At 43.0% G+C, this 23565-nt stretch overlaps 1 protein-coding gene across 10 annotated transcripts in view; it reads right to left on the reverse strand.

Annotated features, from left to right (window-relative positions):
* Positions 1-23565, reverse strand: part of NISCH (nischarin) — a 191488-nt gene that overhangs the window by 97114 nt on the left and 70809 nt on the right. For all 10 annotated transcript variants that reach the window (XR_003856393.1, XM_029599458.1, XM_029599457.1 and 7 more), the window contains exons 9-11: positions 17306-17458; positions 8531-8599; positions 6548-6733 (exon numbers count right to left, since the gene is read on the reverse strand). Coding sequence is in view for 9 of the 10 variants with exons in the window: in XM_029599458.1 (XP_029455318.1) it covers positions 6548-6733; positions 8531-8599; positions 17306-17458 (408 nt within the window). In the remaining variant the exon portion in view is untranslated. The remainder of the gene's footprint in view (positions 1-6547; positions 6734-8530; positions 8600-17305; positions 17459-23565) is intronic.

The following is a 23565-nucleotide window of genomic DNA, read 5'->3' on the forward strand; positions in this document are numbered from 1 at the left end:
GCTCTGTTACGGTGTGAAGGATTTCAGTCTTCACACCTTGGATATTCATGTTCAGTTCTGTGACCCATGAAGTAAAATCGGCACATGATAAACCTGGCACCTGAGAAGAGCAAAGAGCATGTGTAAATTGCTCCGATAGGTTTTTATTTTTAAATCGGCATGGGTCCGTGCTTGACGGCCATCTTGTCCTGCTCTTCATCCTCCGGTGCGATCACACCATAAGAATATTGCTGCAAGTCCACATAATTCTTTTTCACCATCATCAGGACCCACTCAGGGACCTGTCAGAAACCCGCAGGTAGATTTTGATCACTGCTGTAGGTCCTAAAGATATAAAAATAGGAGGGTGTGAAAGGGAGCGATTCTTTCAAGCTCCCATCCATGTCGGTGACATCACTTCTTCCCCCTCAGGAAATTTTTTGACAAATGCATTCTGTGCCCATGTACTTCTCTCCTGTATGGTGTACCCAAGGAACATAAAACTTTGCTAAATCCATCTTGTTGTCCCATTGTTTCTGCTAATGGATCTTTAATACAACCCTTAGCTACACTTTTGGGTTTATTTCTACAGTTTCAAGTTCAAAGTGCTGCCTCTTATGTTCAAGACACATCTCACATGCTTAGAAAACTTTCCTCCTTGCATACAGTACCACAGGAAGAATACCTAGTCAGTTTGGATGAAGAGTCTCTCTATACAAACTTTCCTTTGAGCGCAGCCCTAGAAGTGGTTCATGACTCACTGAACATCTTGTCCCAGACCTCAGCAGGATCCATCAGGGTTTTTAATGGAAGTTGTAGAACTAGTCACGTATCACAATTTTTTCATGTTTGAATTCCACTGCCACCATCAAATACATGGTGTGGCCATAGAGTTTCCAGTGGCCCAGACATAGCCAACCTGTATGTCACATGGTTTGAAGAAAGATTTATCAGTCTTCATTTTTTTTTTTTTTTAACACGTCACACTTTGGGGCACGTACATTAATATTTTTTTTTTCACATGATTTGATACAGAACATTTATATCAATTTCATCGGTGGTTAAACATACAATGTGTCAACTTGCACTTTACTATCACTTATGACCAGAAACAATTGTCCTTTTTGGATATTCTTATTTGCTGTCATGATCCCCAAATTTCTACCATCATTTTCCGAAAAAGCATGGAGTGTAACAATTTGCTCAAATTTTAGAGCTTTCATCCTCAGTCGTTCAAATGTAGCCTTCCAGTTAATTTTTGAGACTACATCATATATGCACAAATGTGGAGGAATTTAAATACCAGTTCGTTGATCTCTTGCAAAGATTCTTGGAGAGAGGCTACCCCAAGAATGTAGTTCGTAAAGCATTTCTACAAGCTAGATTTGTTGACAGAGACCAGTTACTTCAAAACAGATCCCAACAACTGCTGGAGAGTTTAGTATGTGTCTTAAGGTTTTCTAATATGGCACACTAGATAACACTGATCAAGCGATACTGGCATTTACTAAGCCCTCACTCCATGTTCGGGAATCCACCTCCTTTTTCCTATACTAGATGCACCAATATCAAGGACCAGGTGGTTAGAACTGCATTACCCAAACCCCCGGAAGTGGACACACTACCCTTGGGACATTCCAGCTATGGCAATTGTGATATGAACATAAGAAATTGTCATGCTGGGTCAGACCAAGGGTCCATCAACCCCAGCATCCCGTTTCCACAGAGGCCAAACCAAGCTACAAGAACCTGGCAATTACCCAAACACTAAGAAGATCCCATGCTACTGATGCAATTAATAGCAGTGGCTATTTCCTAAGTCAACTTGATTAATAGCAATTAATGGACTTCTCCTCCAAGAACTTATCCAAACCTTTTTTGAACCCAGCTACACTACCTGCAATAAGCACATCCTCTGGCATCAAATTCCAGAGCTTAATTGTGCGTTGAGTGAAAAAGAATTTTCTCTGATTAGTCTTAAATGTGCTACTTGCAAACTTCATGGAATGCCGCCCCCCCCCCTCCCCCGTCCTTCTATTATCCGAAATCACAAATAACTGATTCACATCTACTCGTTCAAGACCTCTCATGATCTTAAAGACCTCTATCATATCCCCCCTCAGCTGTCTCTTCTCCAAGCTGAACAGCCCTAACCTCTTCAGCCTTTGTCCATAGGGGAGCTATTATATCCCCTTTATCATTTTGGTAGCGCCTTCTCTGCACTTTCTCCATTGCAACTATATCTTTTTTGAGATGAGGTGACCAGAATTGCACCCAGAATTCAAGGTGAGTCTCACCATGGAGCGATACATAGGCATTATGATATTTTCCGTTTTATTAACCATTCCCTTCCTAATAATTCCTAACATTCTGTTTGCTTTTTTGACTGCTGCAGCACACTGAGCTGGCAATTTCAAAGTATTATCCACTCTGATGCCTAGATCTTTTTCCTGGGTAGTAGCTCCTAATATGGAACCTAACATTTTGTAACTACAGCAAGGATTATTTTTCCTCTTCCATGCAGGCCAGTAGCACACACCAGAAGCAGTAGTGGCTGAAGCTCTATACTCATGGTCCTCTTCATTAGGGCCCACAACCAGTCTCTCTGTCACTAACACATACCAGATACACCCCCATGTCCAGTTTCTGTCTTTCACACACCAATCACCTTCCCAATCAGTCTCTCTCTTACACACACACACACATACGTCCATGTTCTGTTTTACATATACAGGCTTCTCACTCCCATGCTGTGTCTCACACACACCCAGGTTTCTTACTCCTATGCTAGCTCTTGCCACATGCACAGGCTTCTTATTCCCATAATTTATTTATTTATTTTTAATTTTTATATACCGATATTCTTACAATAAATGTAAATCAAACCGGTTTACATAAAACACTTTCTCACACACACATACCAGTCACACTCGCATACAGGTTTCTGTCTCTCACACACAATCATCTCCTGACCAATCTTTCTCTTACACACACACACACACACACGTCACCTTCCCGAACAGTCTCTCTCTCATGCGCACATGCACACACAGACTTCCCACTCCCATGCTTTGTCTCACACACACCCATTTCTCACTCCTATGCTAGCTCTCTCCACATGCACAGGCTTCTCATTCCCATAATCACTTTCTCTCTCACACACACATACCAGTCACACTCACATACCAGTTTCTGTCTCTCACACACCAATGATCTCCTGACCAGTCTTTCTCTTACTCACACACACACCAGTCACCTTCCCAAACAGTCTCTCTCTCTCATACACACACACACACACACACACACACAGGCTTCCCACTCCCATGTTCTATCTTACATATACAGGCTTCTCACTCCCATGCTGTGTCTCACACACACCCATGTTTCTCACTCCTGTGCTAGCTCTCTCCACATGCAGAGACTTCTCATTCCCATAATCACTTTCTCTCTCTCACACACACACTCCAGTCATCTCCCTGACCAGTCACTTCCATTGTCTCTCCTATGCACACATACACACCACCTCTCTGACCAGTTTCTCTCAATCATACACATGGTCTCTCTCACACAATTTACATAAATGATCTCAATCAAATGCTCTCACACTTACACACAGGCTCTCAGTCACAGTTACACATGCACACTCTCAATCACACATACATGCTCTCACTTACAGACAGGCTGGCTGGCAGTCTCTCTCTCTCATTTCCTGCCCCCCCCCCCCCCAGTTGAGAAGCGCTGGTCTAGAGTCTGGCAGCTAAGATTTAATGCTAAAAATGTATTTTTCTATACACAAAACAAGAGCAGGATCTGGGGGTTTATCTATCTGATGATCCAAAGGTGGCCAAAACAGGAGGATAAGGCAATGGCAAAAACAAGAAAGATGCTTAAGTGCATAAGGAGAAGAATGGTCAGCAGGAAAAAAGAAGTGATACTGTCCCTATACAAGTATCTGGTGAGACCTCACTTGGAATACTGTGTATAATTTTGGAGATCGCACCTACAAAAGGATATAAATGGAATGGAGCTGGTCCAAGGGGTGGCTACTAAAATGGTCAATGGTCTTTGCTATACAGCATACTGGGAGAGACTTAAAGATCTGAACATTTATTCCCTAGAAGAAAGGTAGGATAGGGGAGATGAGACAGAGACATTTAAATGTCTCCAAATCTTTCCTGCACAGGAGATAGGCCTCTGAATGCAAACGAGACTCTGAAATGAGGAATTATGGGATAAGGATGAAAAGAGGTAGACTCAGGAAATATTTCTTTTCTTCTAAGGGTAGAGGATGTATGGAACAGCCTCCTGGTGGAGATGGTGGAGACAAGGACAGTATTACTGAATTCAAGAAAGCACAGGATACACAGGGGATTCTCTGAAGGCATGGTAGGGATTATAGAGCTGAGCAGTTAAATGGATAGGCACATTAGAAAGATCAGATGCTCTTTTTCTGCTATCATGTACCAATGTTTCTATCTACCAATGAAGAGAAGAAAATGCATCCAATGCTATTCTGCTCACTGATGTGCTCCTGAAACAGAAGTTTCGGATTTTCCTATTCACACTGGCTGTGAACAGATCTCTCACAAGTGTTCCCCTCTCTAGAAATACCCAATTTACTAAATCTTGATCCAAGGGCCACACCTGTAGGTCTAGAATCTGACAGCTTGTTTCGCAGGATATTCTCTTTTCCTACCAAGTCATGGCTCTCAAGGTTGTACCATAAAAATGGTCCAGTCCCATACTTTGACATTTTCTTGACACAGGAGACATGAACCTGCCCCTCCCTGCTTGTTCACAGATCATGACTACCTGAGTAGTTTGTATTAGGACAATTCTGTTGGCTTCTTGATCTCTGAAGACTTTTAGAACAATCATTAGCTCCATAAAAATGATGCAATGTCATTTTCTTGGGCAAACCAAGAGTCCTGGGTGTGAAGACCTTGTATATGAAGTTCCCCAATCTAGGTCATTGACAGAATTATTTGGTAAGGTGCAATTTGAAAGGATAATCGCAGTACCAGATTGGTATGAGAGAACCATAAAGACAGGGGATCTCCGAGCTGTCCTATGATATCAATGTGCTCCTGAATTCCTTATGTGGCTCAAGTCCAGAGACTTAAAAGTCCATTGGATTTATCTCATATGGAAACATACCATGGGAGTAACATGAACTGTTGACATCATAAGGTCCAACATCCTCAACATGGTTCAGACTGATGTTTGTGGATATTGAATAACTTTTCACTGTGGGCACTAAAGTAGGGGTGGGCAAACTATGGCCCATGGCCAATGACAATCTTTTTTTGGCCATCCTAACTATGCAGTTCTACCTCTTCTTTCAATCCGTTCCTTGGGCCCAGGCACTGCCATGAGGGAGAGGACTAAAAAACCTCTTGAGATGCATATGGCTAAGTTCTTCACGTACATGCAGAATCAGCGAAATGGTAGATAGTGAAAGTGGTCCTGTGGATGCAGTCTAGCCAGAGTGTGGAGAGTGGGAGCGCGGAATTTGTGCTGTCATTTTGAGCAGCTCTGTTCTGAAAACCTGGTGCTACAATTTTGGCGCATCTGTGTCCCCTGCCAAAGCTCTGGCACAAATCTGAAAGCACTGGACAATTGGAAGGGTGGTAAGACCTGCATGCGGTGGGGTGGGTCCAAACTCTGAGGAAGGGGCAACTCTCACACCAAAGGAAAACTATCACATCTTTTTTTGGTGGATAGTAGTCTGAAAAGCATTTGCACTAACATTAAGAAAAGTCATGCGGGCTTGCCAGAACTGGAAGCTCAGCTGGCAGGGCCTTAGTTTTGGAGCTGAGCGGCATGGCATGGCTTGCACTGCAGGAAGGAACATGAGGCTACAGCTGGATCACCCTGTCAGCCACAGGGACTTAAAATGGAGACTGCTGCTACTTCAAGAGGGGAGAAAAGTGAGTGAGAGAAGGAATACATGAGTGAGTGTGTGTGTGTTGGGGGGGGGGGGGGGGAGAGAAAACATGTGAATGTGGGTGGATGAGAGAGAGCATACGTGTGTGTGGTTGATGTCAGAGCATATTTATGTGGGTAGGTGGGTGTGAGAGAATATATGTATGTGGGTGGGTGGGTGAGTGAACACGTATGTGCATGGGTTGGAGAGAGTGAGCATGTGTATGTGTATTGTTGAGAGAAAGAGAGCCCGTCTATATACAAGAACCCCACTTCCTCTCTGCCTGCTATTTCATGACAATCTCAGGACTTCTGGAAATCAAATGTTCCCAAGTATGGAGCGTACAAAATTTTTAAAAATCTTTACTAGTTTTAATGTGTCTATTTTGAAATTTTTTGGGGGTCACACATATGACTGGTCATTCTACATGTCCTTATAGTTCAGGAGTTCTAAAACACCAGTAGTCCATAATGTACATATTTTTTCTAGATTCCTAAATTTCTCATATAAAAAAAAAAGTACCGTATGTGTGATGAAAATTCATATGCTACATCCAGAGGCTGTCTTAGTTGTCAGGTGCCCTTTAATAGTTCAAAGGCTATGTAGTTCTCAACCCCAAAGAAAAGAATTATAAAGCTGTACCTGTTCTATTTTGTTGTTACTAAGATCCAGGTTGACTAGGGAATACAATTTGCTAAGGCCACAGAGGCTTTCCAGGTGGTTTCCTGCCAAATTCAATGTCTTGATATTTCCAAGTTTTGCATGAACACCTTCTAAGGATGCCAGCTTGTTGTACGACAAGTCCAGATGAATAAGATTGTACAGATGCTGCAGGTATTTTAAAAAAAGAAAAAAGCATATTTAATCACATAAAAAACAAAAAAATAAAATAAAATTACATCTTTTTCCAGAAGTAACTTCTGATCTGGTCACATCATTTGCATTATCATCCTGCTCATCCTTTCCCCAATAAGGCAGTAACTGAACTCAAAGTATTACAGAGTACAGTCACAAGTAAAGTAGTGCTAGTTAATACCAATAACATATAAGGCAAAATAGAAGTGGTTCATAATTTTGTTAGTTGGAAAAATTTATCTTTATGGGGTATTTGTGGCACAGTAGTTTCCTCATGATTCTTTGGGCTTTGTGCTTAATCGGAACTTGCTGCAGTGTCGTAAGCTTCCTTTCCCTACCATGTTTTTCTCTATTTTTATTCAGCTTGCATCTAGCTCATCTCTTGCAGGTCCAGTTCTCGGCCAGGGACCACAGAATGTGGCTTCTCCAGAACCTGGAACATATGCACCCTGGATCAGTATTATTAGGTATCATGGTTAAGTAACGAACTAGATTTCCACAAACAGGGGCTATGAGTGCTGCCTCCGCAGCCTACCTTACTGCTGACCACGTGGGGGGAGGGTTAATAGAGGAGCTCTACTCAATAAACAAGAGCAGTACTGGATACATACTCTTAATACTGTTCATCCTGCAGGACTCAATCTGGAAACCGATTGGTATTAGTTATTGTAATGTGCCACAGTCTGGTGGTTTTCTATCAGAACAATTATCATAACAATTGTTTTATTTGCAAGTGTCATTTTTTTCATTACATTACTGTGTATAAGTGTTTCTCTATTCAGTGGAGACTGCTGCAGAATTTACAATTTTATTCAATATTTGTTGTCAATAAAGTTACACTATTGCATCCAATGACATGGGCATTCTAGATTGGTTACAGCATCAGTTTAATAAGATGGATTCATGACACTTGATGCAGAAGTATAGTGCAAGTTTAACAACGGTAGCCATGCTGAGATGCTGACATAAAAAATAAAACACTCTTCTGTGTCTCAGGAGCCATGATAAAATGTTGGTATTGGGCCTCCCCTAAAGCAGGAAGGAAATCTTCTGAAACACGGACCATGTCAGGATGTTGAGATTATAAATTCATAACACCACGGAATGGTGTTTGTCTCTATAGCATTAACCAGCATGGAATATCAGCGATACAAAACAAAGAGCCAAAGAATATATTACTTCTTTGAGTTAAGTATATTGGTTTTATTTGCAAGCCAAAAATAATTTATAAAAAAAAAGTTGATTATTGTATTGTGAACCCATGATTATATATATATATATATGGGTTAGCAACATTAATTGCTGTCAGATCTAATTGTGATGCACGTAGTCTTAGAGTATGAAGGTCTCACTCATAAAATATATAAATCATAGTGCATTAATATCTTAGCAATTTGTTGTTTTTTTTAGTAAATTTGGAAGCTGCTTTTTATCAGACATATGGCATTTTTTCTGGAAGGGTTTTCTTATTATTTAGATATATTTACATTGCTATATTTAACATATATAATATAATATTAAATATTTTAAAAGTCCACAATTAAGGGTTACTATCGCCTATGATATTCATACGATACTCTTCTTAATAACTGAGGCCCACGATGTTATGCAATTAAAGTCATCACTACCTAAAGTTAAAATATGTGCATTTCACCATTAGTCCTCTGATGACATAAATTAAAATAGAAGCCAGCTAATGCTGTGTTATGCTTAACTACATAATGAACTGAATCTTTCAAGAAGTACTAAAGAACTTTGTGAGAAACTAACCTGCAGATTCTCGACTGTTGATATTTCATTGTGACTCAGATCAAGGAATTCAATTTTTGGAATCAGTTTCTGGGGAAAAAAATATAAATTACTTCATGAGAGCAGAAATACAACCAATTACTCTTCTGGCTTTACATACCACATCACTCCACCTTATAGCACCTGGGCTGTCATCCTTTAACACCCCACCTATGCTTGCATGTAAAGTCACGGATATCTCAAATTCACAACAGAGGTGACAGTACTCCTCTTTCTGCTTAGTCACAGTTATATATAACTCTTGGAAATCTGGGAAATAGGAAACATACTGTAAACCCTAACTTTTTATTTAGAAGTATCTGATATTCTGCCTTTTCCTAAAATTAGGCCCAAGGCAGATTACATAAAATAACAAGCACGGAGTAGATAAGTAATGGATATAATTACAGATATTTAGTTATTAAACTTAGGACAGGTAAATACTTACTGTACCTGAATATAATCGACTCAAAGGTGGAACAGACTCATATAAATAAATAAATTAAATAAAATAAAAATATATCAATCGCTGAATAATCAGCCTCTAGCCCTCTTCTTACTCTAGGTGCCTGACCCGAGGGCAATGGAAGGGCAGGGGGTGCAAGAAAGGTAGACACAGCCCCCGGGGCTGTGCCTTATTCTTGGCAAAAAGCCTATACACTCTTCAAAGCTTCCTGAGAAATTGAAGCCCAGGGAAAGGAAGATACAGTCAGCACAAAGGAAACCAAGTCCACTGCAGCAACAAGAGCAACAATTCTGAGCCTGGCTGGATGTTAAGCACTATGCTCAGGGATGAGAAGGGAGGCCTGCCTCCATCTTGGTGCTCCACAGCTATGCAACGGCTGCAGGGGCAGTAAGGAAAGGAAGCCCTACAAGCTCAGCCATGGACTCCCCTGTGAAACCAGACCCTCCTGCCACTTCAAATTGGTGGTGCACTAACTCCTTCCCAGGCCAGAGAACATTTATAGCAAATCAACTGAGCAGCCCTAACCTGTACTTTCCTCAATTGGCATACAGGGCACAGTGCAGTCTTTCTCCCAAGCTCCCTAGCTGGTACCATCTTGTTTCCCTTGGGCTGCTATTCAGAATGTGGCCACAGCACAAATACTCTCAAAAGCAGCCCTCTCTCATCAGTCACCCTCCCCCCCTGAAGTTGAATCCTGGTGTCCCTGCTGCTGTGGTGAGCCACCACTCAACAACTTTGACTTGCTGCTATTTTCTTCTTTTTTTTTTTTTTACTTTATTAAAACTTTATTTTAAACTTTATTAAAACTAAAGGTGCTGGGCCTCAATACAGAGGAAAGCCAAAGGAGGAAGAAATGGAGAAGGCACAAGGAGAGAGGAGAATAAAACTCATCCTTTAGGAAGCCTCCTGGCCCTCACCAGCTCAAAAGAGGAAGTGAACCATGGCTGTCACCTCTGGAGCCCCCAAATACCTCATCCACTGTTTTTCTTTTCTTTACTAGAAGTAGGGCCTCTCACTCAACTGAGGGAGGGAAAACATGTCTTTCACCTCAGGAGCAGGTAATAGTTGTTCTATCCAGCCTATCAGGCCAAGCCCATAGCACAGAATGGCTGTCAACCATCTGCTGGAGACATAACATAGAAACACAGAATTGACGGCAGAAAAGAACCTTATGGTGCATCCAGTCTGCCCAGCAAGCTCCCATACTTATCAGTTACTCAGACCGCCAAGGTCAGGGCTCTTGTTGGTTACAATTTGAGTCCAATTTCCTTTCCCCCCCTGCCGCTGAAGCAGAGAGCAATTTTGGAGTTGTATCAGTAGTATAGTATCAGGCTTTTTGGTTAAGGGTAGTAACCACCGCATCAAGCAAGTTACCCCCATGCTTATTTGTTTTCCCAGACCATACACTTCAATGTCCTTGTTGGTTGTTGTCTGAATCCAATTCCTCTTTTCCTCTTTCCCCCCCTGCTGTTGAAGCAGCGAACAATGATGGAATTGCATTACAATATGAAAGCTTATTTGTTAAGCACACCAGCAAGTTACCCCCATGCCTCTTACTTCATTCCCCTCCCCCTTGCCTTTAGGGATCCACAGTATTTATCCCAAGCCCTTTTGAAATCTTGCATTGTTTTTTCTTCACCACCTCCTCTGGCAGGGCATTCCAGGTGTTCACCACCCTCACCGTGAAGAAATATTTCCTGACATTGATTCTGAGTTGTCTTCCCCAGAGTTTCATTTCGTGGTTCTATTGGATTCTTTCAAGTGGAAAAGTTCTATTGGATTCTTTCAAGTGGAAAAGGTTTGTTGTTGATTATGCAACATTAAAACCTTTCAACTATCTGAAGGTCTGTACCATATCTCCTCTGCTCCTCCTCACCAACAAGGTATAGTTTCAACCTCTCCTCATGTCATTTGATGGAGACCTCCCACCATTTTGGTCACCCTTCTCTAGACCTCCTCCAATCTGTCTCTGTCCCTTTTGAGATACAGGCTCCAGAACTGAACAGGTGAGGCCTCACCAAGGACCTGTAAAAGGGGATTATCACTTCCTTTTTCTTACTAGATATTCCTCTCTATGCAGTCCAGCATTCTTCTAGCTTTAGCTATCGCCTTGTCACATTGCTTCACCATCTTTAGATCGCTAGACATCATCACCCCAAGGTCTCTTTCCTGTTCCGTGCACAGCAGCGCTTCACCCCCCATCGCATACTTTTCCTTTGAATTACCGCATCCCAGATCATTTACTCTACACTTCTTGGCATTGCATCCCAGTTGCCATATCTTCGCCCACTCTTCAAGCTTCCTTAAATCATGTCTCATTCTCTCCACTCCTGCCAGCGTGTCCACTCCGTTGCAGATCTTAGATTCAGCTGCAAATAGACAAACTTTACCTTCTATCCCTTCCACAATGTTGCTCACAAAGACATTGAACAGAACTGGTCCCAATACTGATCCCTGTGGCACTCCACTTAACACCGTTCTGTCTTCAGAATAGGTTCCATTTACCATCACATGCTGTCTTCTATCCCTCAACCAGTTTGTAATCCATGCTACCACCTTGGCGTTCATTCCCAAGCGTCTCATTTTGTTCATGAGTCTTCTATGCAGGACCGTATCAAAGGCTTTACTAAAATCCAAGTAAATCACATAGAGTGCTCTTCCCTGGTCCAATTCTCTAGTCACCAATCAAAGAAATCAATCAGATTTGTCTGACAGGATCTTCCCTTGGTGAATCCGTGCTGTCGTGGATTGAGCAAGCCACCAGACTGTAGGTAGTTCACATAGAATACTAGCAGCCTGGTGTCAGTACAGAGGTATATAAGGAATAACATCAGCGAGCCTGTTGATCACGTCTCTATCTGCTGGTTGTGATTGTGATTTTTAATATCCATGTTGTTTGCACGTATGTAGGCATTTTGCACAAAATGCTTCTACAGATTGACCTCACAGATCCTGTTTCATTTGTTTTGAAATCTCCACTTTAGTTGTCAAGGATGAGTCAGTTAATGCCACTGGGAATGAAGGCCTCATTGCAGTACTAATGTGTGAAGGTGAGTTAGTGAGACTGTGTGAATTACTGTCACCCATGTGTCCCAGAACAACCAGCAGCTCTCTGGTTGTTGACTGATCAGTGTTCAACAGTTTGTAAACAAGGGATCTAAGTGTGTGCCCTCGATCTGATTGGAGGAAAGCTCTCTCCTGCAGGATATTTATCCACACCAATGAATTTCATTTTCTGAGAGGGAAGCAGAGTTGATTTCTCAAAATTCACCAGGAATCCTAGTGACCATAAAAGCTGTATTGATTCTCACAGGGAGGTTAACATACCTTCTTGGAGTTCTCCGCTACAAGCAAGTCATCCAGGTAAGGGAAGATTCGGATGACTTATCACCATATGTATGCTGCTACTACAGCCAAGCACATGGTGTGGACTCTCAGTGCTGCTGTCAGGCAGAAGGGTAGGACTTTGTACGTGAGATAAATTTTAAATAACGCACAGGTAATATTCATGGGAGGGATGCATGGAAATATGAGCCTAAGGATTCTTTAGGTCTAGCACACACATCCATTCCCCGCTCTGAATGAAAGTGAGGGATTGTGTGGAAAGAATTCATTTTTAACTTCTCCCATAGTAGATTTTTGTTCAGGCTTCTTAAATCTAGGATAGAACTCCTGGTCATGGAGAGGGGAAGGAACTGATTCTAATGCCCACTGTTTGAAGAGCGACGCCAGACAGAGTTGTGTCGGGTGAGACAGATTTGGATTGAAGACTGAGCTATGGGAAACGGAGAAATGCAAATTGTTATATAAACTCCACTTTCTTGGTTGTTGGGTTTAAACAGTAGTCAAAAACTTGGTCAAGGTTTGAACTGGACTTGTTGCAGCGCTGATGCTGTAGGGGGCACATCTAATATTGTGGAAAACAGAGGTGGCAGCCAGCATCATTGGAACTGCCAGAAGGGCTTCTCTGGAAATATGGCTTTTTAAAAGCACAATTAAGTACGCATTGCAGAAAGCTGTTGATCTGGTCCCATTGAAGGGGACTGTACCAGCCTGTGCTGTTTCTTAATTTGCGCTACTCTTTGTCTGAGTTTTTCTCTGAAAAGTTTGTGCCCTAGGCAGGGAACATCTGACAACTTTGTGGACATTGTGAAGAATACTGGCAATTTCTGATGAAGGCCGACTAGGTTCATGTGGTAGTACTGAATTCCTCCTAGATGGATCAAATAAGTGGTGAATTAAATAAATGGATAAAGCCTCACACCAATTGTACAGTTTACCTAGATTCCCCAGCTTTCACATACGTCACCACAAAATAACCATCTTTAATCTGATATGCTATGGAAAAATTGACCAAAGTATTTCAGAAAGACTTAAACCATGAAAATAGTGAAGGTCTACAAGGAGAGATCCAGTGACTGGCAATATTTCTCCTAGCTGCCACCAGCATGTGATTAGCCAACTGTATACCTTTGGTATTCAAGGAATACAAACAATTCAAAATTATGCCACAATATAATAAACAGTTGGCTCAACTTAAAAAGAAACTTTCACAATTTTATGAAGCCAAGAAATTATATCAGTTCAACAAATCTTAATCACAGGACCAGACCACTAAAAATGCATGACAGTACCTTTTCACCACAACCATACCGACATATAGGAGAATTTTTAAACCCCATTTTATATAGCCAATCAAGAGTGCACTACCATCTTTAAAAAATCATATCTATTTTCTTGTATTTTAGGCGAATGTATATATCTAGGCACTCAGCCTCAGAAATGCAGAAACCTTAGGAGGTAATTTTCAAAAGGATTTATGTGCACAAGTGGCATATATTGTGGCAGTTTTTGCAAAAGTGCAAAAAAACCTTTGGACGATTTAGCCCTGTGGAGGGAATTGGGCCTTTATTGCAGGAACAGCACAGGGATCATGTCAGTCGATGGGCACAGTGGTAGTATCAGTCACGGTGGGAAGATATAAGATGGAACTATATAAGTGGGTAGAAACTAGGAACCCTTTTAGTAAGTGCATTGGTTTTACATGGCTATTCATTCTTGATTTGTTTCATCATGTTACATGATTGTTTTAGCATAAGCTTGCATTTTATATGTTGATTTGTATTTATTTGACTTATACATCTATTTAATCATTGTTAGAATGGTTATGCCTTAAAATTGTGACTGTCTTCATGTTACATGCCTAGTATTGTGGATAGGCAAGTTATAAATTTTTAAATAAATACATTTTCTAAGGACTTACACTCATAAAAGTTGTAATTTAAAAGGGATTTATGTGTGAAAATCCTTTTGAAAATTACCTCCTTAATCTTTTCCCTATACTGATTTCAATTTCTCCTATGCCTACCCCTTCAAAACAAAATGCTATAAATTTTGAAAATTAATCCTTGATTGCCCAGATGTACCTTTAAAAGTTTCTCAAGGTGTTTTAATTCCCTTTCACAAACAGACTCTTCAGTTGCGAAGGAGGTATATAAATCAGCTATACATACACACACATGCACACATATCTATCTATAGCTATATATATCTATAACTATATCTATCTATATAGAAATGCTCAGCAACTGGTGTTCAGCTTTAAGATCTCGGATAAAGAGATTATTCACAAACATTTGACCAGCATTTACAATCTCTTTTTCACCCTACCCGTGAAAGTTCTTTTTTGTAAGATGCTGAGGAAAATTAAAATTATTTTACTAGGGAGAAAATGGAGAGGGGAAAGTAGTTAAATCCATAGATCTAGAAATGGCAAACCAAATATCAATCACTGAAGTAATTAAGGGATGAGCATGACACAAATTTTTCCTAGATTTTTTTCAGAGTGCAGAATTCTTATCTAGCACCATTTCCTTTTCCATGAATCCAGTGCTTTCAGGATCTTCATGCAGCCAGTGAACAATACTTTTCAAGCCCCATATTACAGTTTAAAATCAGGTAATCCCAGTCCACTCTCAATCTTCTGCAAGAAAAGTACACTAATGGACAACCTGGGCTTCTTATTCTGCCAGACAAATTTAGTCACTGCTCTATTAATTTCTTTTAAAATCCCATAAAGAATGGCTATCTGTAACAATTCAAACAAAAAGAATAACCTGTGAAGGATATTAATTTTAACAGTGACTACCCTTCCAAACCATTAAATCTGCAATGGTGACTATGCCCTCAGGTTTAGCAAAAGAATGAATATAATATATTCACTTTAGAGAGTATGTAATTTCCCAAGTATGTGATTGAACCATATATAAGGAATCTATGTTTCTAGCCTCCTTTTATTTTCCTGATCTACTACAACCTCCAATATTTCAGTTTTTCTCTCACTGATTCTATAACAAGAAATGCAGCCAAATTCCTTAATAGCATCCATTAGAACTTTGAGAATGATTATGTCTCTGGACATAAAGCAGGATCACATCTGCAAATAATGTAATACTATTGTCTGAACCACCTGGCCCCATTATAACCAATAAACTCTGGATGAGTTCTGATCCTAACAGTAAAGGGCTCAACAACCAAAGCAAACACAGAAGGGGCAATAGGTGACAACCCTGCCTTGGTTCTCTATCCCAAGGAAAATTTCTGTCTCAACATACCATTAACTTGTGCCTCAGGATTCTGACACAAACTACAAATCCATTTTAAAAATTAGAACAAAAAGAACAGTGTAAAGGTAGGGCTGCTCAATGCGATCAAATGCCTTCTCCATGTCCAAGAAAATGAACATTGTATCCTCATCCGATCTGGAGGCATGATGGACCAAGCTAATGGTATGCTGAACATTATCTGCCCTTTGATCCCTTTTAATAAAACCCATTCGATCTCTATTAAGCTAGGATGAAGAGTCAATTCTATTTGCCAAGACCTTTGCAAAACTTTTTATAATCATAATTTAACAAACAAATCAGACTATAAGAACTACATTCAAGGGGATCCTTACCAATTTTATGAATAAGTGAAATTGATGTCAGCAGCATTGAAAATGCAAGTACCTCTCCATCCAAAACACTATCGAATAGGGCTGCTAAGTCTTGGGGCTAATATGTCCAAGAAGGTCCATCCTCCCAGGACTCTTTCCTGAATCTCAAAGAATTTATTGCCCTTTATACTTCCTGCACCCGAATAGTCTGTCCGTTTGAACCTTAGATTAAGTTAGAGAGTTTGGTAATACTAAACTGTTTATACACCACCATCTTTAAAATCTGAACAAAAACTTGAGAAAATAAGCATATTTGGGATGCAACATCACCATCAACAGTTCTAATAGTGTTAAATGAACAATTATTCACCCTTAATTTGAGCTGATAAGATAATAGCTTATCCACCTTGCTACCCTTGTCACGAGATTTTTGTTTTACTCTCCGAATCATGCCAGCCATCCTATCATCAATTATCAATTTTAGCTGAGCCCTTTTTAGCATCCCTACATCACTAAAATATGCTGAACAAAATCTCTTATTAAGCCCTTTCATTATCAGCAAATCTTTTCTCGCTTGATTTTCTAGGATAAAGACTTTTCCCCTTGAGTGCTATAAGATCCCCTCTAATAGTAGCTTTTGCTGCAACCCATCTCTCAGGAGGGACCTCTCTGTTACAATTAAACTCAAGACATCTATATGCAAGTTGTGATAGAATTTATATTCCATCAGGAAGGGAGCAGGGTGAAACCCCATAAACACTAAAGAGTGGACAGGAGAAAGGAGAATTACATATTTTATTTTAAAAAGTACAAAAAAAATATTAAGACAAAAGGAAAGATGAAATGGGATCAAAACCCAAAGAGGACATCAGTGCCAAAAAATAAGTTGAACTTTTTTTTTTTTTAATTGACCTGGCAGTTTTCTCATGCTCCTCTGGACTTCTAGTGTTAATGGAGCCAGCCTCTGTTGGTACATGGTGCATGAAAGCTTCTGGCACAATTGCTAAAAAGTTTTTCCTCCTTATTTTTCATATCCCCTCTAACTCAGCCAAATCAATGCAGCAACAGCCCTTAGCCAGGGGCCACAAATTGCATCTCTTTTCCTGAACCTGACTAAAGTGGACCTGAAGCGTCACCATTAAATGATTGCTGAGATTCCTTCTTCTCAAGGGCTACAAATGCTACCTCCATAGACGCCTGATTCCAGCCGGACCAGGAATCAAAACCAGGACCTCTCCATGGCAGTGCATGGCACTTGTCGCTTAAATAACTGGGTCAGACGGACAAGCTGGTATTTTCAGCAATTCTGCTGGTACTGTTTGAAGAAAAAACCCTCAAAGTCTAAAACTCTTACCACAGAATCATCAATATTGGAGATCCAGTTATGGCTCATATCCAGCGTTGTTAAATTCCTCCATGTTGGGACAATGGCTGTTATAGGACACTTCAACACCGAACATTCTGGCTCCCAGTGATCAAACTCTGAGGCCTCAGGTACTAAAATGTCCTGTACAAACACAAAGCTGTGTTAAAACTGTTCTCTCTGCACTTGTTCCCTTTAAGGAAAGTTGGTTTCCTATTCTTCCCAAAGCAACACTTACCTTATCTTAATAGTTCAGCCTTCCATTGCTCAAAATATAAAGTAACATTTTTGCTCTAAATAACCCTATTTAATTAGTCTACAAATAGCGATAAATCTTAAAAAAAAATAAACAAAACAGCCGTGCTACTAGATGAAACCACAAAACAGAGCAACCTGCACACATCTAAGGGAAGCAATTTTAAAACTGCCCGCACTGGGACAAAGTCCCTAGATATATTTTACTCATAGGCTTTGCACCTATTCTGACAGGGAAAGTGCCTCGCATACTCTCTCTCTTTGAAACTTGCCATAGATACAAAGTTACCATGGACACTTGTGCTTGCTTTTTGAGTGGGCATTTTATTTATTTTTAAATGGAAAACAACATGCATAGATTGTAAAAGCAATTTATATGCTTTATTTTCCTCTCTTGACCAAAATATGCTCCCGGGAATGCCTCCTCATACATAACAAGCCTAAGAGTCTGCACACTGCGGAACACAGCATGTACTTTTAGCCACATGAGGAAGGTAATTTTCAGACAGTCAATTTCTGCAGCTAAAAGGAAAATTGATTCTTACCTGCTAATTTTCGTTCCTGAAGTACCACGGATCAGTCCAGACAAGTGGGGTTTATGCATCTCTACCAGCAGATGGAGGCAGAGAACAAAAGCTTTGAGGCACTGCTACATAACCGAGAGTGCCACCTGCAGTCCCTCAGTATTGACCTGGGGCGAACAGATACTTAAATGTTGGAGCCCCCTGAAAGAGCTAGGCCCTCTTAACTTGACAGAACACATATCTGAAACTATGTACACTTCTCATAACTCTGACTATATGACATATTAGCTCAGCAAAATCCAGAAGTGAGGAAGTCTTTCAAAAGATGGGGATGGGTCTCTGGATTGATCCATGGTACTTCAGGAACGAAAGTTTGCAGGTAAGAACCAATTTTCCTTTCCTGTTCGTACCCCAGATCAGTTCAGACAAGTGGGATGTACCCAAGCCCCTCTATTCTGGGAGGGAACTCGAAAGACCTGCGCGCAACACACCTTCCCCAAAAGACATCTCCTCCAGCGCCCGCACATCCAAGCGGTAATGTTTGGTAAAAGTGTGAAGTGAAGACCACGTCACCGCATGAGGTTGCTTGCGACCTAGTGGAATGTGCTTCTCAACCCCTCCGGCACTGACTGGCCCTTACAGATGTCAGCCAAAGCTATCGTTTCTTTTAGCCATCATGAAATAGTGCCCTTGGACATATTATTCCCCTTCTTAGTGCAACTGCACAGGACAAAAAGATGATCAGATCTCCGAAAGGCATTTGTCGCCTTAAGATATTACAAAAGAATTCTGAACCCATCTAGCAAGTGAAGCTCCCTCCCCATAGGAGCATCTGCAGACAAATACGGCAAGGCCGGTAACTCAATCACCTGGTTAAGGCGAAAGGAGGAAACCATCTTTGGCAAAAAAAGAAGGATCCATACATAAAGAAACCCCTTTCTCCAAAAAACGCAGTAAAGGGTCTTTACAAGATAAAGCTTGCAGTTCTGATGTCTGTTCAGCTAGAAGGATTTTCAAAGAACCACCTTCAGGGTTAAGTCCTTTAGAAAAGCCCTCCTAATCAGTTCAAAGGGAAGACCACACAGCACTTGAAGAACTAAGTTCAGATTCCATGTCAGACAAATCTTCCAAACGGGAGGACGCAAATGTTTTGCCCCTTTGAAGAACGAACCAAATCCGGATGAGATGCCAATAGTCTTCCCTGAATCCTACCTCGAAGGGAACCTAAGGTTGCCATGTGAACCCGAAGGGAATTATAGGACAAACTGTCAAACTGCTTTGCAAAAAGCCTAGAATCTGCGGAACATCCACCTTCAAAGGCTGCACCTTGTTCTGCAAACACCAGGATTCAAAGACTCCCCACACTCAGACATAAGCGAAAGACGTGGAAGGCCGCCTTGCCTGAAGCAAAGTTGCAGTCCCAGGCTCTGAATAATCTTTCAAGTGGAGCTATTTTCTCTCAAAGGCCAAGCCACTGGAAAGAATTGATCCTCCCGGTCTGAAAATACGGGTCCCTGCCGCAACAGCCCTGAAAGATGGGCCAAGTGAACAGGACCGTCCACTGCCAGAAGAATGTGGTCTGCAAACCACGGCCGGCGCGGTCACTCAGGAGCCACCAGAATCACCCTGCCCGAATGAAACTCGATGAGCCGCAGCACTCGACCTATGAGGGGCCACGATGGAAACACATACAGCAACAGGTGTGTTGGCCATGAGAGAATGAAAGCGTCGATGCCCTCTGATCCAGCCTCCCTTCTGAGACTGAAAAACCAATCCATCTTTGTATTTCCTGAACTCACCATGAGGCCCACCACTGGTCTGTTCAGCCTGGCCTGAGTCAAGGAGAAGGCCTCCACCAACTCTCCCACTCCCCAAGATCCAGATGCTGTCTGCTGAGGAAGTCCGCCGGCACATTGTCCACTCCAGCTACATGGTAATCTGCCACACTTGCCAGATGTTTCTCCACACAGACAAAAAGTTCTTGCGCCGCTAGCACGACTAAACAACTCTTCGTTCCGCCCTAATGGTTGATATACGCCACTGTCATCACATTGTCTGATAACACTTGCACTGACTTGCCCTGAATGAGTGGGAGAAATGCCAGTAAGCTTTACACACTGCCCTGGTTTCCAGCTGATTGATGGACCAGGTCGCCTCCTCTGAAGACCACTGCCCCGGGTCGATTTTCCTTGACACATAGCCACCCAACCAGACAGGCTGTCATCCGTGGTCACCACTACCCAACTGGGCACTTCCCGATCCAGTCCCTTCTCGAGATTGTGCAGAGACTGCAACCAAGAGACTAGAACTGGCATCCTCTGGCAATGGCAAAGGAAGCTGAAATTCCTCCAAAAGCAAATTCCAACAGGGTAACAGAGCTCTCTGCAGCGGGCACATGTGAACAAAGGCCCATGGAACTAACTCCAGCATAGAAGCCATGGAACCCAGGACCTACAAATTATCCCGGACACTGGGAACCGACAGAAACATCAGCCGAAGGACCTGAGTCTGAAACTCGACTACCTAGTTCCCTAGTCAGAAACAAATTCCCCATCCAAGTATCGAAGCGTGCCCTCAGATATTCCAACTGGTTCGACTTTAAATGGCTCTTTGCCAGATTCGTCACCCAGCCCAATGAATCCAGGAGCTTCCGGACCCGCTGGACTGAGTGACATCACTCCATTTCTGACTTCACCTGTACTAACCAATCGACCAGGTAAGGGAGCACCAGGATACCTTCCTTCCTGGGTGCCGCCGCCGCCACCACTACTACCATCACCTTTGTGAATGTGCGAGGCACAGCTGCCATTCCAAAGGGAAGGGCTCAAAATTGGAAATGCTCCCCCCAGGAACTTGAACCTCAGGAACCACTGGTGTTTGGCCCGAATGGGGATATGGAGATAAGCTTCCGACAAGTCCAATGATGCCAGAAACTCCCTTTGCGCGCTGCCACTAACACCGTATGCAGCATCTCCATCTGAAACTGCAGCACCTGGAAGGCAGCACTGACCTTCTGCAGATCGAGAATGGTCCGAAAAGTCCCCAACTTTTTGGGCACCACAAAGTACATGGAGTATCGACCCTGCCCCCTCTCCAGAGGGGGCACTGGAACAATGGTGCACAGGAGCTGTATCCGTTGCAACATCTCCTGCACTGCCTCTCGCATGGCCCAGGAGACGCAGCAAGAGATTACAAAGGCATCCTTGAGCGAATGAGAAAATTCCAAGGCATAGCCATCTCTCACCACTTCCAGGACCCACTGGTCCGATGTGATCTTGGTCACTCCTCTTAAAATAGGGACAGCCTTCCTCCAAGAGCCTCTAGAGAGGAGCGGACTAGCCCGCCTTCAACGACCAATCTTACTTCCGCTTCCCCCTTGAGATCTACTGTCCCCTCGGAGGCCTGCGTTAGGCTCAAAAAGACTACTGTTTGCTCAAACTCTGCTTTTGCACCATCGGCCCCATGCTCCTGCTAGCGCGAAACTGCCTCACTTCTCGGAATCGAGCTTGTGGAAGAAAAAACTTCTTGGGGGTTTTCTTCTCTTCAGGCAGCATATTACCCTTCGACTCCCCCACTTGCTTCATGAGCTGCTGCAAATCCTCTCCAAAATAGCAGCTTTCCCTTGAAGGGGAGGTTAGACAGCTATCATCCGTCAACCAATTTTGTAGCCATAGGAGTCTCCTCGCAGCTACTGCTATCTTCTGGCGGAAGTCTGGATCATGTCATACAGAGCATCAGCCACAGAGGCCACTCCCACCTCCAATTAATTTGCCTGCATTGCCTCAGCCCCTTACCACATATGTGTGCCTTTTGTACCCAGCACACACACTGCATCAAACTTCCACACACCGCATCTTGAAGACTCCGTCAAAACCTCAAACCGTCTTTGAGCAGGATCTCCAGATTCTGAGCCTGGACATCTTTTAGAGCTGCCACTTTGGCTATCAGAATGGATGCTTTCTCCAGGACTTCAAGATCTGCTCCGGCCAGGGATATAGCTTCGCCACAGCTCTCGTTACCTCCAGGCCCGCCTCAGGAGATTCCCCTAAGAACATAAGAAATTGCTATACTGGGTCAGACTAAGGGTCCATCAAGCCCAGCATCTTGTTTCCAACAGTGGCCAATCCAGGCTACAAGTACCTGGCAAGTACCCCTCCCCATCTACCAACATCTTCACTGTTGTCGGCAATGGAAAGGCCTTAGGGGGTCTCCTTAACCCTCTGGGACCGGGTCAGCCCTTCACTATCTGAGTCCTCCCAGGTTTGTTCTGGCAAGGAATATAGCTTAGTCATAGCTCTGGCTACCTTCAGGCCCACTTCAGATCCACTAACTTCTTCACCTTCTTGGGTAAAGAAAAAATGCCTTAGGAGGCCCCCACAGTCCCTCTAGGACTGGGTTCACCCCTTAATCTCCAAATCATCCAACAGCTGGGGAACCAGCGGACCTAACTCCTTCCTGCAGAACAACTGAACTACTCGAGGACAGTCACCCTCAGCAGTTGCGACGTCATCGAATAGGATCCAATAAATCACTGACTGGGACCTTATCCGGCACCACTGCAGTATCCTGCCACTGATCGGGCCCATTCAACTCGTCTGATGTGTCCCCGTCCTCAGGCATGGACCATCCAGACCAAGAAGACGCAGGATCCCTCCAGAGTCCGCCTGCTCCCCCCCCCCGAGGCTTTTTAGTTACAAAGGGTTTCCTGGGAAGCGGCCACCTGGATCTTGCCTCCTTCTCAGCCAAATAGGCCTTGAGAAGAAGCAGGACAAGATCCGCCGAAAATCGTTCTGAATCCGAAGAGGAGCGAGCCTACCCATCGTCCCCCTGGCCCCCCCCCCCCCCCCCATCCCATCCCTGCCACCAGCAGGGCTTAAATCGACAGGTAAAAGCAGAGGAGGGGAGTCTCGAGGCTCTGAAGCAGCCTCTTAGCGCCTGCCATGTGTTCTCAAAATGGCTGCCGGTGCCTCCGACCTCCCCCGGGCCTGCAGATGTCCCAGCCCCTCCCAAGGTACCCTCCACGCACAACACTGTTGTACACAGTCAAAGTCCTCTCAAACCGCAGCAACTTTTCTGGTGCTAAGCGGGTATCTGCCCGAATCGCAGTCGGGCGTAAAAATAGCCCCTGCCACTGAACAAACACTGCCTGCAGCGCAAGCCCCCGGCACGGCAATCAGGAGGTTTTTGCCCTCACTCACCCGGCCCTGCCTCCCAGCAGCTCAGCTGATCAGCACCTGAGCAGCTCCCTTCACAGCGTTGTTTTTTTTTTTTTTTTAAGGTACAGACACCGAATAAAGGAAATAACCAGCAAACAAGGTAAGCACAAAGAAAAGGGCTAATTCCCTGCTTCTGGATACAGAGGGAGCGAACTCTGGAGGTGAGTACTCAGAGGGGCTGAGGGAACTAGGACCCCTGACTTTCGCCTCCCCTGACTGATAAAGGCTGAGCTAGCTCAGGGGTCACCAACCCCCT

This window comes from Rhinatrema bivittatum, chromosome 4, assembly GCF_901001135.1.
Source record: "Rhinatrema bivittatum chromosome 4, aRhiBiv1.1, whole genome shotgun sequence".
Lineage (NCBI taxonomy): Eukaryota > Metazoa > Chordata > Amphibia > Gymnophiona > Rhinatrematidae > Rhinatrema > Rhinatrema bivittatum.